The 16478-nt window shown below is 38.5% G+C and overlaps 1 protein-coding gene across 16 annotated transcripts in view; it reads left to right on the forward strand.

Annotated features, from left to right (window-relative positions):
- LOC131166090 (uncharacterized) overlaps positions 1-16478 on the forward strand; it is a 98052-nt gene that overhangs the window by 40296 nt on the left and 41278 nt on the right. For 12 of the 16 annotated variants that reach the window (XM_058124350.1, XM_058124355.1, XM_058124364.1 and 9 more), the window contains exons 11-14: positions 14661-14794; positions 14916-15025; positions 15127-15169; positions 15281-15372. In XM_058124350.1, the coding sequence (XP_057980333.1) occupies positions 14661-14794; positions 14916-15025; positions 15127-15169; positions 15281-15372 (379 nt within the window). The remainder of the gene's footprint in view (positions 1-14660; positions 14795-14915; positions 15026-15126; positions 15170-15280; positions 15373-16478) is intronic. The other 4 variants (XM_058124357.1, XM_058124362.1, XM_058124359.1 and 1 more) reach the window with 1 other exon arrangement.

Genomic DNA, 16478 nt, shown 5'->3' on the forward strand with positions numbered 1-16478 from the left:
TATCTCGTACATGCATCTTGGTTGCCCATTGCTATGATACCATGTTAGATGACCACTTCACCTAAAAACTTAAGCCTGTTAGGCTGTGGGCCAACAATGTATATCAAGCTTTTTAACACCACCCAAAGGAACTTCTAAATAGATCAAAAGCCACTCTAAAATGCCGAATCCAGCTAGGGAAGTCAGCTCCAAAACCCTTAACATTAATTGTACTAAATAGATCAAAGGTCACCCTTCCTCAGAATTATTCTATTACCAGAGAGCCAAAAATCTGTAGAATAGTGAGAAATGTTCACAAAAAAGTCAACATGATCATCTGAAAAAATATTTATTTCCTCTGGAAACTGCAAATGAGGCATAACAAGGTACTACTCGCCCACCTTAATATCTCTCTCAACTCCCTTCCAACTGCCCCATCTATCATTCTACTTGGCACATCCATCACAAGGACAAAAAGAAGGGGGATGATGACGGATCCCCTTGCCTAACTCCCCTAGAAGAACAAAACCAATCTCTAGGTTGCTCATTAATAATTATAATAAGCATTAGAAGACAGCCCCTAATCCAACTCCTCCACCCAACTCCGAAGCCTTTCCTCCTAAGCACCCTGTCCAAGAAATACCAACTCATAAGCCTTCTCAGTGTCTAATTTACACACAATACCACTCTCTTCCTATACTGAACATCCTCCACTACCTAATGAGCTGCTAAGATAGCATCCACAATCTGCCTTCCTCCCACAAAAGCACATTGAGCAAGAGATATATCACCAAGGACAGAACTTAACCCATTATCAAGAACCTTAGCTATGATCTTATACATGCTTAGATATTAAACTATTTGGCTGAAAATCCAAAACCTTAATTGGTCTATGTAAAGGTAGAATTCAGATTTCCCCCCTATTTACCATTACCATTAAACTCATAAAAACCCTTCATTAAATCCCCCCTCACCACATCCCAATGCTCTTGACAAAAAACTATATTAAACCCATCAAGCCCAGGAGCCTCATCCCACTCAAGCCTTACTACTGTGTAGAAATCCCGAGTATCTTGGAGTGATTTAGGGGATATTCATGTAGAGAATTGTATATTATTAAGAGAGATTATTCTAGGAGATTGTTTCCATTTTTAGCATTCCCGATTGTATTATAAGTAGTGTAGCTTGTACAAAGAATTATTCAAGAAATACATAAATTATTCATTCTGATTTCATGGTATTAGAGCTAGGATATTAAACCTAGCTATCAATGGCAGAAACCGCCAGCCAAAGTAGAGGTTCGATGACCTCTAAATCTCACGAGGGTGAGAACGAAGCTATCTCCACCATGGGCTCAATAGGACTCGACAACTTGTCCTTCCATCTCACGATGGAGAAGATGAATGGTAAGATTTTTTGAGAATGGCCACAATCGATCAAACTTGTGATCGATGGCAAGGGAAAGTTGGGATTTCTTACCGGCGAGACACGGAGACTTGTCCCAACTGAAGCTGCTGCTCTTTAGAAATGGAAATCGGAGAATTCCATGGTCACGGTGTGGCTGGTGAACTCCATGAAGCCGTCGATCGGGAGGATTTATCTTTTTCTGCCGTCGGCGAATGAAGTTTGGGATGCCGTACGTGAGACCTACTCCGACGCCAAGAACTCCTCCATCACTCTGCATAGCATTTCGCACAGGCAGTTGCTCAGACCAACTGCACCCGTTCCCATGGATTCCTCTTCGTCACCGGCTTCGTCACTGCATCTGGCCATGGCTGCCTTGATCGGTGCCTCCGTCATGGCCATCTCCGCCTTCTACATTCACAAGCGCAGCGTCAACCAGGTCCTCCGCCACCTCATTCACATCCGATACAAGCTTCCTCCCGATAACGTTGACCGTAGACTTTGACGGTTTTGGTTCCGACAGAGGGATTGGGATTGGGGAGAAAATGTTGAGGCATGGTCTATCTAGGTCGGCGGACCAGACCTTGTTTAGTTATTTTAGAGCTTCGTCTTCCACAAATATTTCTTCGGGTTCTTTAGCCCAAAGAGGTAATTTTTTACAAGCCTTGAGTATAACCTCTAGATCCAAATCACCTTGGATTATTGATTTTGGTGCCTCTGATCACATGACCTTTGCCTATCATCTTTTCTCATCATATTCACCCTGTGCTGGAAATTTGAAAGTTAAAATTGCAGATGGATCACTCTCGTTTGTCACAGGCAAAGGGAATATCTGACTCTCGGACTCCATCACACTAGAGTCCATTCTTCATGTTCCTAATTTATCCTGCAACTTACTATCCATTAGCCAGTTAACTAAGAATTCCAATTGTTCTGCTAAATTTCTTCCCTCTCATTGTGTTTTTCAGGACCTATCATCGTGGAAGACGATTGGCAGTGCTAAGGAGTGTGAGGGACTCTACTACTTTGAGGAGGCTAATGTGAGTGAACAATGTCAAACTGCTGTTTGTGATTTTGCATCTATTTCTAGGAATAGTGAAATTTTGTTATGGCATTCTAGGATGGGTCATTATAATTTTCAATACTTAAGCGTTTATTTCCTTCCATTTGTTCAAATAAGACGTTTTCTGATTTTCAGTGTGAGATTTGTGAACTTGCAAAATACCATCGTAATTCCTTTCCAAAATCCACATACAAACCATCCAGACATTTTTTTTATGATTTACAGTGATTTATGGGGGCCCTCACGCTGTTTTAATCGCGCTCACACGAAATGGTTTGCTACTTTTATTGATGATCACACTCGTATTTGTTGGGTTTACCTGTTGAAAGATAAAACTGAAGTCTGTTCTATTTTTATAAATTTCCACTCCATGATTCAAACACAATTCCAAACTCACATTCAAATCTTGCGTACTAATAATGGTACAAAATATTTCAATACTATCTTGGGAAATTATCTTCAAGAAAATGGAATTATCCATCAAAGTTTCTGTGTGGATACCCCTCAACAAAATGGGGTTGCCAAACGCAAAAATAGGCATATTCTTGAAGTAGCTCGGACATTGATGTTTACTACAAATATGAACAAATATTTTTGGGGCGATGCCATTTTAACAGCTACATATCTCATTAATAGAATGCCTAGTCGGGTTCCTTCTGTTGCTACTCCTCTCCAAAAATTCCAAGAGTGTTTTCCCAACTCTTGGCTCAACTCTTATCTCTCTCTAAAAATTTTTGGGTGTTCTGCATTTGTGCATGTTCATGCTCGCAATAGGGATAAATTGGAACCTTGTGCCATTAAGTGCGTTTTTATTGGTTACTCTCCTACTCAGAAAGGCTACAAAAGTTATGATCCTGTCACAAAAAAATTGTATGTTAGCCTTGATGTCATGTTTTTTGAAACCACTCCTTACTTCCTAATGTCCTCTCTTCAGGGGGAGAATTGGAGTGAAGATCAGTTCTTTGATTTCTATGTTGATGAATTTGTGCCATACACTGAGTCTGTCAACACCACTACACCATTCCCTGAATTGTCACCTGATTTGTCATGTACAAAAGACCACTTAAACTCAGGGTGAGATGCAAAAAAACAAAATAACAAGGAGATACTTGTTTACTCAAGAAAGCCAAAATCAAAGAACAGGGAGAATCTCATACCTAAGGCACCAAGAGAGTTGAAACCGGTGGTAGCTCCGAGCAATCATGAAGCCATGCCCAATCCCGATCAGGTAATTGATCCAAATGGCCATGAGCTTCCTTTTGATAAGTTTGCGCCTGATGACCTCAATTTACCCATTGCTCTCATGGAACAAACTAGGTCATGCTCTCTCTATCCCTGGTCAAAATACATGTCTTCTAAAATTCTGTCTACAAGGTATTGTGCTTTTACCTCTAACCTTGACAGGATAAAAATTCCAAAGAACATCCAGGAAGCCTTGGAGATTCTTGAATGGAGGGAAGTCGTCATGGAGGAAATGCAGGCCCTGGAAAATAATGGAACTTGGGGGATGTTATGAATTTGCTGAGAGGGAAGAAGCCAGTAGGCTGCAAATGGGTCTTCACGGTGGAATATAAAGCTGATGGGACAATTGAACTGTATAAAGCTTGTCTTGTTGCAAAAGGGTTTACACAGACCTATGGCATTGACTATACGGAGACGTTTGCACTGGTGGCAAAATTGAATACAATTCGGGTCCTCTGTACTTGACAGCCAACTTGGATTGGCCATTTCAACAACTTGACATTAAGAATGGATTTTTAAATGGCGAGTTAGAAGAAGGAGTCTACATGGCGATACCACTAGGTTTCAGTAAGAAAGGTGAAGAAGACAGAGTATGTAAACTCATGAAGTCCCTGTATGTACTTAATCAATCTCCTAGAGCATGGTTTGACAGATTTGCGAAGGTGATAAAGAACCAAGGTTATTGACAAGGGCAATCAGATGACACTATGTTTTTCCAATAGTCTGAAAATTGGAAGAAATCAATTCTGATTGTGTATATTGATGATATAATCCTAACTGGAGATGATACAAAGGAGATGGAAAGATTGAAGAAAGTCCTAGCCGCTGAGTTTGAAGTTAAAGACCTTAAAGACCTAGGACAAATGCGGTACTTCTTGGGAATGGAAGTTGCTAGATCAAAAAAGGGTATTAGTGTCTCTCAGTGAAAGTATACCCTTAATCTCCTAACTGAAACTGGCATGCTTTGATGCAAACCTAGTGAAACCCCAATTGAAGCAGTAAAGAGAGTTGAAGACTGCGGAATATCGGTTGAAAAGGAGAGGTATTAGAGATTGGTTGGTAAACTAATCTATCTATCACATACAAGACCCGACATCGCATTTGCAGTAAGTATGGTAAGCCAACACATGCATTCACCAAAGAAGACACACCTAGAGGTTGTGTACAAGATTCTTAGGTATCTCAAGGGTTCTCCAGGCAAAGGACTCTTCTTCAAGAAGTGCGAAAGCAGAAAAGTAGAAGTTTTCACAGATATTGATTGGGCAGGATCAACGGAAGATAAAAGGTCTACCACCGGATATTGCACCTTTGTATGGGGAAATTTGGTGACTTGGAGGAGTAAAAAACAAAATGTAGTGGCTCGAAGTAGTTCTGAAGCTGAGTTTAGGGTAGTTGCATATGTGAAGGACTGTGGTTACAGAAACTTTTGGAAGAACTACAGATCACGGTGAAATTCCCTATCAAACTCGACTATGATAACAAAGTAGCCATTAGTATCTCTCTCAATTTAGTTCAAAATGACAGGACTAAGCATGTAGAAGTGGACCAACACTTTATCAAAAAAAAGGTTAAAGAAGGAACCATTTGTATGACTTATGTGCCTACCAAGGAACAAACAGCAGACATCTTTACCAAAGGGTTAGCCCGACAGAGTTTTGATGATTTCATCTGCAAGTTGGATATGATCAATATCTATGGTCCAACTTGAGGGGGAGTGTAGAAATCCTGAGTATCTTGGAGTGATTTTGGGGATATTCATGTAGAGAATTGTATATTATTAAGAGAGATTATTCTAGGAGATTGTTTCCATTTTTAGCATACCCAATTGTATTATAAGTAGTGTATTAGCTTGTACAAAGAATTATTCAAGAAATATAGAAATAATTCATTCTGATTTCATACTGCCCTTACCTCCTCCTGCTCAAATGACTCCAACCAAGAGATCTGAACTTTTGAATAGGACTCCACTCCAACCCCTCAATCATAGGTCTTTCTAAATCATCCTTAGTGAATAAATTTCTAAAAAGTACCATTAACCTCTTACGCTTTCATCTTCTCATCACTCACTATTTTCTAAGTCGTCAACTCCATTTGTTGGTGTGGGAGAAGGTTCATCTTCTGACTTTTTTATGGTGTGTGGGTAATGGAAACTTCAAGGGGATGTGTTTTTTAGATATTCAGTGTGATTGGCATTCTCTTATTAGGGCATGCTGATTTTCTTGGGCTGCTCTTTACTCTTTTTAGTTTTTTTTTCTCTTTGGGGGCTCCTAAATTTCGTTAAGGAGATGTCTCTTCTCTTGATTGTACATTCTTTCTCTATCTAATGAATTTCTTTTGCTATCAAAGAAAAATAATAATAATTACACTCTATTGCCCATTCATACAACATTGTTATAATTTATTTAATTTATTATTATTTTTTTTGAGGGGGAGGGGGGAGGGATACCATAACTTCTTTTTTTCTTTTGGGCTGCACCTAAATGATTAGGGGGATGATCTATTCTTCTTTTCTTGAATTGTTTTGTTTATCTTTCTCTTCTCCTGACAATTTTTTCCTTTATCCAAAAGGGTACTTTTTATAATTGATTGCCAGAGTTGATTGGAACAAATTGTTTTTTTTTTAATAGAAAAAGAAACTTTATTGAAATGCAGAAGAAGAAGATGTGAAGAAAGAGAACAAGTCGTCCTCAAGAGAAAACAAAAGAACAAAATACGGCATCATCTTAATAAAGTATTCCAATTTCTAACATTATCTTTTTTTTTAAATTTATTTATAACAGAAGTTCATCGATAGAGTAGGAATTTACAAACGAGAGAATAAGACATCTCCTTTCAGAACTCTAGGTTATCCCAGAAAGAGTAAAAAGGGAAAGCCGAAAAACACTAGAAACGACCCAAAATAATCAGCATGCCCCGTCAATTCAATGAGGAAGCCAATCATTTTTAATACCCAAAAAGAACAACCCCTTGAAATTCCCATTCTCCACACACAAAAGAGAAGCCAAATAGTGATCTTTTCCCAAACCAACAAAAATTACAACTTCCCTGAGAAAAGAGGGTTGTTTCATTCCATCCACTGACCCCAAAATACAGCAAATAGGGCACAATTCCCAAATTTTTACCTTCCTTTTTCCTGCGAAAACTGATAAAAATGAATTGCCAAAATTTCCTCAATAGTCCCTGCACAAGCCCAACATTCCCCATAATAATTAAATAGCTTGTTCCAAATCCTCCAAGTAAAGCCACAATGCATGAAAAGATGCGGAGCAGTTTTAGAGCAATTAAAACCAAGCACATATAGATCCGAAGAGAGAGCTTTAATTGTCTCATGGTTTGGTACAACTTTTGGTGTTGATCCTATTAAGCATGACCAGCCAGAGAAAAGTTTTTTTTAGGGGGGACTTTGGCCTCCCAAATAGTTTTATAGAGAGAAAAAGAAAAATCTAAGCTAGTCAAGAATAAAACCCCGATGGATCCAAAGACCAAGAGCGGCTATCAGCTTCCAAAGAGACTCCACAATTATTCAACAAGACGAACAAGGAGGATAGATCCTCCATCTCGCTATCATTTAAGGGTCTCCTAAAGTGAAAATTCCAAGGTAAAGGACCACCCAACTCCATTATGAAAGAAGAAATATATCCATCTAGTCCGGAGCTCAAATGAAACTGGTGGGGAAAAAGGATGGAAAAAACAACATTCCCCAATGAAAGGTCTTTCCAAAAGCAAATATTGCAACCTGTAAACAATAGAAATTTAGTGTGGGGAATAAAGAGGGAATAAATTTGAGAGATAGCTTTCCATGGACTTCCTGAAGAACATCTAAGACCCAAATTAGTGTTGCACCCATTCCCATCAAGTCCAAAGTTGCTTTTGATAACTTTATGCCATAGGGAAGAATCCTCTTAAGGGAACCACCAAAGCCATTTTGGCCAAGAGAGCCGTGTTTTTTGACACCAAAATTACCAAGACCCAAGCCCCTCTAGAAACCACCTCCCACCTCACCAAATGGTCTGTTGGTCCCTAACACCCCCCACCTCTGACCAAAGGAAATCTCTCATGATTCTCTCAATCCTACTAGCCACTCGCAGGAATTTTAAAAATAGAAAGAAAATAAAGTGGGATACTAGAAAGACAAGCTTGAATTAGAGTAATCCGACATCCGAAAGAAAAGAGAGGACCATTCTAACCATCTAATCGCTTAGACACTCTTTCGACAACCGGATCCCAAAAACTAGCGGATCGGATTATCCTCCAAAGGAACCCCTAAATAAGAAAACTTTCAATCCTAAGGAACACACCCTACCTCCAAGGATAACTCTGTAATGTGCTCCACCAGCATATTAATAGTCCCAATGCCACTCTTCCTCAAATTAATCTTATGCCTCGAAACCCTTTCGAATATATGGACAAGCCCCAAATATTCAAAAAAGATGAACAGTATGTCAACAAACAGAAGATGTGAAACCATTACTTCCTCCCCACTCCAAACCTTTCACTAAACCTCTAAGCTCAGCTCTATCAACCATCCTGCTCAAGGCATCCACCACTAGAATGAATTTTTGAGACAGTCCCCTTGTTTAATCTACTTTGTCGCCCTAAACCCAGATTTAGGCTCATCAGTCACCAACATTGAATAAAACACATTAGATATACAACCTTTTGTCCAACTTTGCCATTTCTCTCCAAAACTCTTCTGTATAAAAACCTTATCCAAGAAGTTCCAACTCACTCAATCATAGGCTTTCTTAAAGTCCAACTTTAAAATACACTGCTTCTTCTTCCTTCTCCTAACATCCCCATTGACTTCATTCAGGATCAGAATCACTTCCACGATCTGTCTCCCCCTATGAAAGCACTTTGGGCCTTAGTAATAGTATTATCAACACACACAACCTTCTAGCTAGTACTTTTGTGATTATTTCATTATTGCTGGATACTAAACTAGTAGGCCTATAATTAGATATCTTGATAGATCTGCTTTTCTTAGGCACCAAAGTTATGAACGTAGAATTAATACTCTTACGTAAAATCCCATTCCAATTTATTAAAAACCTTCATCTAGTCATCCTTAACCACCTCCCAACATTCTTGAAAAAAAAGACAAATTGAAACCATCCAGCCCTAGAGCTTTATCTCTTTCCATTCCAAAGACAGTAGATCTCACTTCCTCTTCCACGAAAGGTCGCTCTAGCCAAGCTATCTTTTCATCAGGCAAAGGGTCCCACTCTAACCATTCCTCCATTGGTCTATATGCCTCTTCCTCAGAAAGCAAATTACAGTAAAAATCAGTGATATCTGAGGCTGTCCTACTATTTTTCGAGATAATATCTTCCCCCTATCCAATTCCAGCTCCCTAATCAAAATTTTCCTCATTTTCTCACTTGCCATCCTATAAAAAAGTCTATTGCAATCACCTTCTCTTACCCATTTAAATTTCGTCTTCTGGCTCCAGCTTCTGATTTCCTTAAAAATCACTTCTTCCAATTTATTCTTTAATGATATTCTTTTCAGATCCTCTCACATGAGATTTGTAACTTCTTCCCTACTTCTAATTCAGTCAACTCACCTAAAATACAGGTCTTTTTACGCCTAATGTCTCTGAACACCTCCCTATTCCACTCTTTCAAATTTTCTTTCAGCCTCTTCAATTTATTCATGAATCTAAAACCTTCCCAGCCCCTATCCACATCCTCACTCATAGACTCCCTCACCAAAGACTGAAAAGTTTCATGTTCCGGCCACATATTTTCAAACCTAAAGGGGGTAGGACCCCAAGACACCTTCCTAGATTCCAACAGGATAGCAAAGTGGTCAGAGGTGGCTCTAGGAAGATTGACTTGAGAAAGATTTAGGGACTTATCCTCCCACTCGCTAGAGAACAGGAACCTATCAAGTCTAATAGCCAAAGCCAAAGCCAAAGCCAAAGCCCTAGCCCCACCCACCGACCATGAAAAGTTGGCGCTACTCAAAGGAATATCCAAGCTACTCTCCCTAATAAATAAATCAAATTTCTGCATTGTTAGAGTAACCCTGCCTCCCCCTCCCACCTTTATTTTTCTGAGCAAACCTCACCGCATTGAAGTCACCCCCCATGATCTACTCAGGGGAACAAAAGCCAGAAACAGAGTAGACTGCCCCCAGTCTGTTTCTAACAAAACAAAACTAAAGAAACCCACAATTGACCCCAGTCTCTCACATCTAATGAAACAAAAAGAGAAAAGAAACTCACTAGGCGTTCCACTTTGTTGATAATATGGGTGTACCACAACACAAGAATGCCCTTTGCAGACCCATGAGAGGGTACCAATACCCAATCCTTATTTCAGCCTTCTGAAATCGCCCTAGAAACCTCCCCATCTGCTGATTCAAGCTTAGTCTCCTGAATCAAAACAATTTCAGGAGAACCCCTTAGCGAAACCTCCCTAACCAAACTTTTCTTCTTAACATCCCCAAAAACCCTAAGATTCCAACTGACAATCTTCATAATCTGACTTGTTTATCTTCTCTCCCTCTACCCTTTCAACCCCCATAATTGACGGAGAAAGTCGGATTCTTTAACTCTTTCTGAACCATCCTCTTTCTCCTCTCATATGTTTTATGACTCAATCGCAATCTCACCTCATCTCCAGCAGGACTCACAAGTTTCAGACCCAAGTCATTCAGGAGTTCGTTTGGGTCTCCGCAGTCTCTCTTACCACCCCCCTGAACCAAGCACAGAGGCACTACCCCTAGCAAGACCTTCCTTGTGGCATAAAGCGTCAAAAGAGAGAGAGGATTGAACAGGGAGGGGAAGAATAACTTTTCCAGATTTGGATGAATTTGAATTGCGCAGAGGAATAGTTATCTGTTCATCAGTACCCCTCCCAGTATCAGAAGGAACATCAGTGATGTCCACCTGTACACTTGTAGGCTCAGGAACATGGGACAAAGACCCCATTTCAATCAATTCTTTACTCTGGTCTGAGTTGTGCTTCATAGCATCTTCATCCTCTTGTTCTGTGTCAGGAGACAATTGAAAAGTCTCTTCTCCTAAATGCTATGTATCTTGTGAGGGAACTAAGCTCTGCTTTGGTATCTCCTCATCTTCATTAGCTAGAGTTCTTTCTGAGATTTGGGCCTAATCAAATTCTCCTTCCGTAACTAAATTGGCTTGCAGCTGGTCGACCTACAAACCATTTTCGAAGTCACAGAAACTGCTTAAGTCATCTTCCAAATCTGAGTGCTTTTCCTCATCTTCGTCATTCCCATCTCCCTTGCTGCATCATAATTGGATGATTGGAGGAGGAAGACCTGTAATGATACTGCGCTTAGATCCCTTATTGCTAGATGCAACATATTCCGACTGGTTGCAGATATCTTTTTGATTAGGATATTTATAGTTCGGGAAGTTGATACTGTCGCTCTTCAAGTTGCCTTCTGGAAAGAGCTTTTTAGCCTCTTTACCTTCAGAATTCTTCACACCCCTGAATTCGAATGCAATTCTTCTGAGATGCCAAACTTGTATTTAGGTAGAAGGTCCTTCTGAGAAGTGTTTGAGGGACCATCTCCTTCCTTGTCTGCAGCAACTAGGAGAGTAGGGAAAATGCTTCTATCTCTTTCCGTCAAACTGATTCTTGCGGGTTTAGGATTAATGGGCCCCCTTCCTTGAGTACACTAAGAGACGAAGGTTTCTTTTGAGTTAGATTGGGCCCAGTTTCTCTTTTTTCTCTAACAACCCATTTCAACACTGTTTTGGGTGGCCCACTGTAACCAGGCCCATTCTTCCCCTTCCTGCACCCTAAATTAGAATAGGAAACAAATTTGAAAATTGAACTTGGAAGGAAAGCAGCCCTTCCGCCCCAGGAATCAAGGGATTCATCTCTTTTTGTTAATCTCCTCCCCCTCGTGGGTGCTGTTCTGACAACATCGGCGAAAGATTGTGTCTATGATTGCCTCGATTCTCCACTCCACTTCTTCAAAGGCAACTCATGACCAATGAGGTTCAAAGGGCCACACTCTGTGCGCCGGAAAGCAGTTCCACCAGCAGGTTTGACAGAAGAGTGGCCTCCCCATGCAAATGCTGACTCTCTGTAGTTTTGATTCATCTTCCACCTGTTCCCCCATTCTCAACAGTTTCCTCTTGTTGATCTTATAGCATTCAACTGAGAAGAGAAGAAAAGCTTTGTTGTTGGAGCTATTTCGTACCTTCGTTTGAAGGAGGAAAGAAGAGCTGCTTCGCTGGAACTAAGTCTGAGAGGCTAGTCGTCATTGCCATGCCAGGCATTATTATTAAGCAGTTCAAATTTCAAGTATCAAGATTTAGGGCAAGGATATAAGCAAATGTTTATCTCTGACAATATCTTGAAAACAGCACTCGTTAAAACAGCCTGTGTTGTTTAAATGCAAACCTACTTCACTTTTTCCCCTCTATATTTCTCTCCTTTCTCCCCTTTCTCCTCTTCATTGGCGGCTTGTCTTTCATCAATTGTTATTGGAGCAGAGGATCCTCACTCTTCCTCTTCCTCTTCCACTGCCTGTCTTGCATCAATTGGTACTAGAGGCTTTAGAGCAAATGATCCTCACTCTTCCTCACCCTTTTGTGTTCAGTCACACACTTCTTTCTTCTTTTTGGTTCTAATTACCAGTTTTCCAAATAAAATAAAGGTAGATGAAGAGCAACAGAAGGGGTGAACCCACCTTGATGGATGCTTGTAATATCTTCACCTTATTGCTCTCTTTCCTATTCAGTTCATGATTTTAATTTTTTGGGATTTTGTTTGCCTCACAGGAACCTTCCCCTTGCCTTCTAACATCAGCTAGGCTTTTGGTCACAGCAGAAAATCCTTCACCAGGGCTGTCAATGCCATTGTGAGTAGCTTTTCAAGGGATATTCCCTTCCCCCCTCCTCTTTTAAGCCTTTTCCCCAGAACCTAAAAAGGGACATACTCGGGTAACCTAAGTCCAAGTTTGATGCTCCTATAAAAAAAAAAAAAAAAAAAAAAAGGAGACTCTGCCATGCCCATTTGACCCAACCCTTACCCTTATCTTGATCGTGTCCTGCACCTCGAATGTTTTTATTTTTTTAGGCCATTGAAATTCTTTGGATTGGATCTTTTGAGTATGGTTCTGGTCAATTATGTTTGCAATCTTAGCCATATCACTCTCATTTTAGTTTTCTTGGGTAAACTTGAAATTTCAAATGTCGAACTGAGATGTTTGGCCCCTGCAAAGGTGGGTATATTTGGTGGGATATTCTCTCCATGAAAACCATTCATGTGTTGCTTGGTAACCATAGACCAAGGATTTAAGTGTTTAATGTTATGAGAGAAGCAGTCATCATGTGTTTTAGCTGCAATTTTCCGGACACCAGACTCAGATCTGCACAAAAAATTGGGGCTCTTTTGGGGCAATGCCTAGACAACTTGAGGACCAGACTGCAAAGAAGATCATGTCAGCATGAAAACGAGGATAAAATTTTTAAGGAGCTTGAGGAAACTACAAAAGAAGAAGAAGAAGAATGTGATGAAATTCAAGAGGATGATGCATTCTAGAGACAAGAAAGCTGTAGACAAGCTAATGAATGGTTAAATGCGGATAGCATCTCCAAGTCCTTCCAATCAACTTCATCATTTGTTACAAATTCTTTACTCCAATATAAGAATAATATTATTAAGTTTCTTATACTTGACATGAAAATTTTGGGGATGTCGACATCAGTGCTAAAATCAAGGCTGTTCATTGTCAGACACTTCAAAAATCACTGTTGACTTTTCTTCAACTACAAGTGAATGATGGGGATGTGAAGAGGTAGGTCCCCATGAGCTAGATTAAAGGCTTGTTTTGTTGTTCAAAACAATTTTATTTTCCATTTTAGTTTTCCAAAGAATTACAAAAAACCTCAGCTTAATTTTTTTTCTTACTGTTTTACAACATTTGTATAAAAACAATGAAAATTATAAAAATTTGTGGCATTCATCACTTGTGGAAATAGTTTTATTTTCAATTTTTAATTTTTAAAATGTTTACAAACATTCCACCTTGTTTTCCAATTTTCTAAATTTATATAGGAAAGTTGGAAAACATCTTTTTATTGTTTTCTAGATTTCTGATTACTTACCTTGCATTTGGGAGCATGGGATTTGGATCTTGAATTTGAATTTATGTGGATTTAGACTAATTATAGTAAAATTGTATTGAGTTTATTCCAAATCCCACAAATATAAATCTAACCCCAAAATCCATGCTCCTAAAAACTACCATATATAATTTTTGGAAAATTGGAAAATAAGTTGTATTATTTTGAAATAAAAATGAAAAATATTTCTTAAAACTAAACGAACTCTTTTCCTTCTGCCCGAATCTTGAAAAATTTAAAAATAGGATGGAATTTTTGTAATTCTTTGTGAAACTAAAATTGGAAAATGGAAAACTGTTTCCACAATTGACAGGCCCTGAGGTTTTCAGAAATGATTGAGAATGCAAAGAGGCTCCCATGGGCAAGGCTAAGGCATTTGGAACTACTCATTCAATTTTAATACAATATTGAAATTTAAATGTTTCCAAAATTTTTATTTCTGTACTGTAGTATTTTTCTAGTAATGTTTTTATGCCATTAGTTAGTACATTGTAGAGTTTTATTTATTAAGAGAGTTATATCCTGGTATTATTAAGTTTCTCTATTCTGATATCCTGTTTTACTAGTGTTTTCATTGCATATTTCTAGCCTTATTTTTTAATTTATCTTTTTTTATTGTTTTTTTTAGTTTGTCTGTCTCTTTCTATCCTTTTGTTTTCTTCCAAAAGGATGCGTTATCCTTCATTTGTAACTGTCTTTCTCTCAATAAATTTTCTTTTTCTACCAAAAACCTTCTGTAAAGAAGTTTAACGTGTAATTGATTGAAAGAGTTGAATTGGAATAAATTATTGAGAACTGTTGTTGCATTATACAGAAACACATGCGCAGGCACACATTCACGTGCAGTGGTTTTTGCAGGGAAGTCGCGGGCACTACTTCCCATAATATATTTGGTAATGCTGTAGCAAAGGAGGGAGCTGAAAGAAGGATGAATGATGTCTTGTTTTATTCACCCCCTAGACATGATGAGGTTGCTTCCTTTGCTTCAGAAGGTAATGATTTTTTTAATGGTATAAAGTGAGTGCAGTACCTTCAGTAGAAAATTCTGACCCCAAAATAGAGAAAAGAAAAGCCAGCAAATTTGGTAAGTCTAATATTCTCTGTTGGCATCAGAAGGAGGCCCTGGTATAGAGGGTTTTCAGATAATTGGTGAGGCCAAACCAGGAGGCAAACTTCTAGGATGTGGGTATCCTGTACGCGGGACTTCTCTATGTATGTTTCAGGTAAAGCTGTCTTGAGGATCCACATGGAAATGCCATCCATCTCTTATGCGTTTTGCTTTCATAGATCCTGAATTAATTATTGACAACATTTGGTTGCACAGTGGGTTCGTCATCTTCAGGACGGCACTAGGCAGTACATTGAGGGTGGGCATTGAAATAATTATTTTGACTTTCTGGAAGACTTGCTAGACAAGAGCCTTCTTGAATATAGCATCATTCTCTCGTATGTCAATTATGTCTTCTTTTTTGATACAGGAGCCACAAACCCGGAATATGTAGTCACAGCCGATGATGTTGATAAACTGATTGCGGTGGAGTGTATTCCAATGGATGAAAATGGCCATCAGGTTTTCTATGAACTTTCTATAAAAAATTTTTAAAAAGGTGGACAATCCATGAATAATGCATTGATTGATACAGAAACTCACCCATGTGACTGAATTGGATACATTAATTGAATTCCAAACATAAATATATTCTCTTTGGATTTGGGATAAGAGTTATAAAGAACTAATTTTCCAGTTTATCCATTTTGTGACTGTTGTGGGTTGATTTTCGTTAATATTGTAGTGCCTTTTGCCTAGAGAAGCACAATCTACTTAAGTTTTTTTTTTTTTAATAATTATCACAAAATGGAGTTGCACGAGACTGTGGAGCAAATATTGATTATGACATCTAAGATAAGATGCCTTATGTGTTCAATGCGAGTGTTTAAACTCATCTAGTTAGAATTATAGCCATATGTTTGGTGCTTATGTCTAGGGCTAGGTGGGCTAGGATTTGATCCCCAACACCATGAGCCCTTTACAATAAAGAATAAAGTCGCCTAAAAGTATGTGATGTATTATAGGATGATTGGGAAATTTTAGGTGATTTATGTCATAAAAAAATTTCTAGAAATAATGGAAAATAAAGACAAATTGGGGTTGTAAATGTTTAATGCTAGAATGATGAATAATGTAAGGTTTTGGGAATTAAAATAGGATTACCAAAGGAACATTGTAAATATAACGCAGACTTAATGATTTGGATGACACAATTAATCAACGCTAAATAATTATGCTTACAAGCTTTGTTTGTATAAACGGCCATCATACATAGTTTTCTAAATCCTATTGAACTTAAAAAATTGAAACTTACTTAAACTAAGAGAAAACTTTCCTAGAGTTAAAAAAAAAGGAGGAATTTTTTTAATATCTAAAGCAACTTTTAAAGCTTTGCCTTTCCAGAACACAAAACTGTCAAGAATTTATCAATCAGATGGGCATGGGGTTGTCTGCCCTTGGTGAATAAGAAATTAGGGTGGATTTTGGTAAGATCTTGATAAAAATATGACCAAGTGATCTAGGTAATTTAAAGTGCTTGATAAAATATGATCGCAAGGATTTGAAAGAAAGGCCTAATGATATGGTTTCTTTAGGTTTATTTTCATTTATTTTCCTTATTTTAATTT

The sequence above is a fragment of the Malania oleifera genome, chromosome 10, assembly GCF_029873635.1.
Source record: "Malania oleifera isolate guangnan ecotype guangnan chromosome 10, ASM2987363v1, whole genome shotgun sequence".
In the NCBI taxonomy this organism is placed as follows: domain Eukaryota; kingdom Viridiplantae; phylum Streptophyta; class Magnoliopsida; order Santalales; family Ximeniaceae; genus Malania; species Malania oleifera.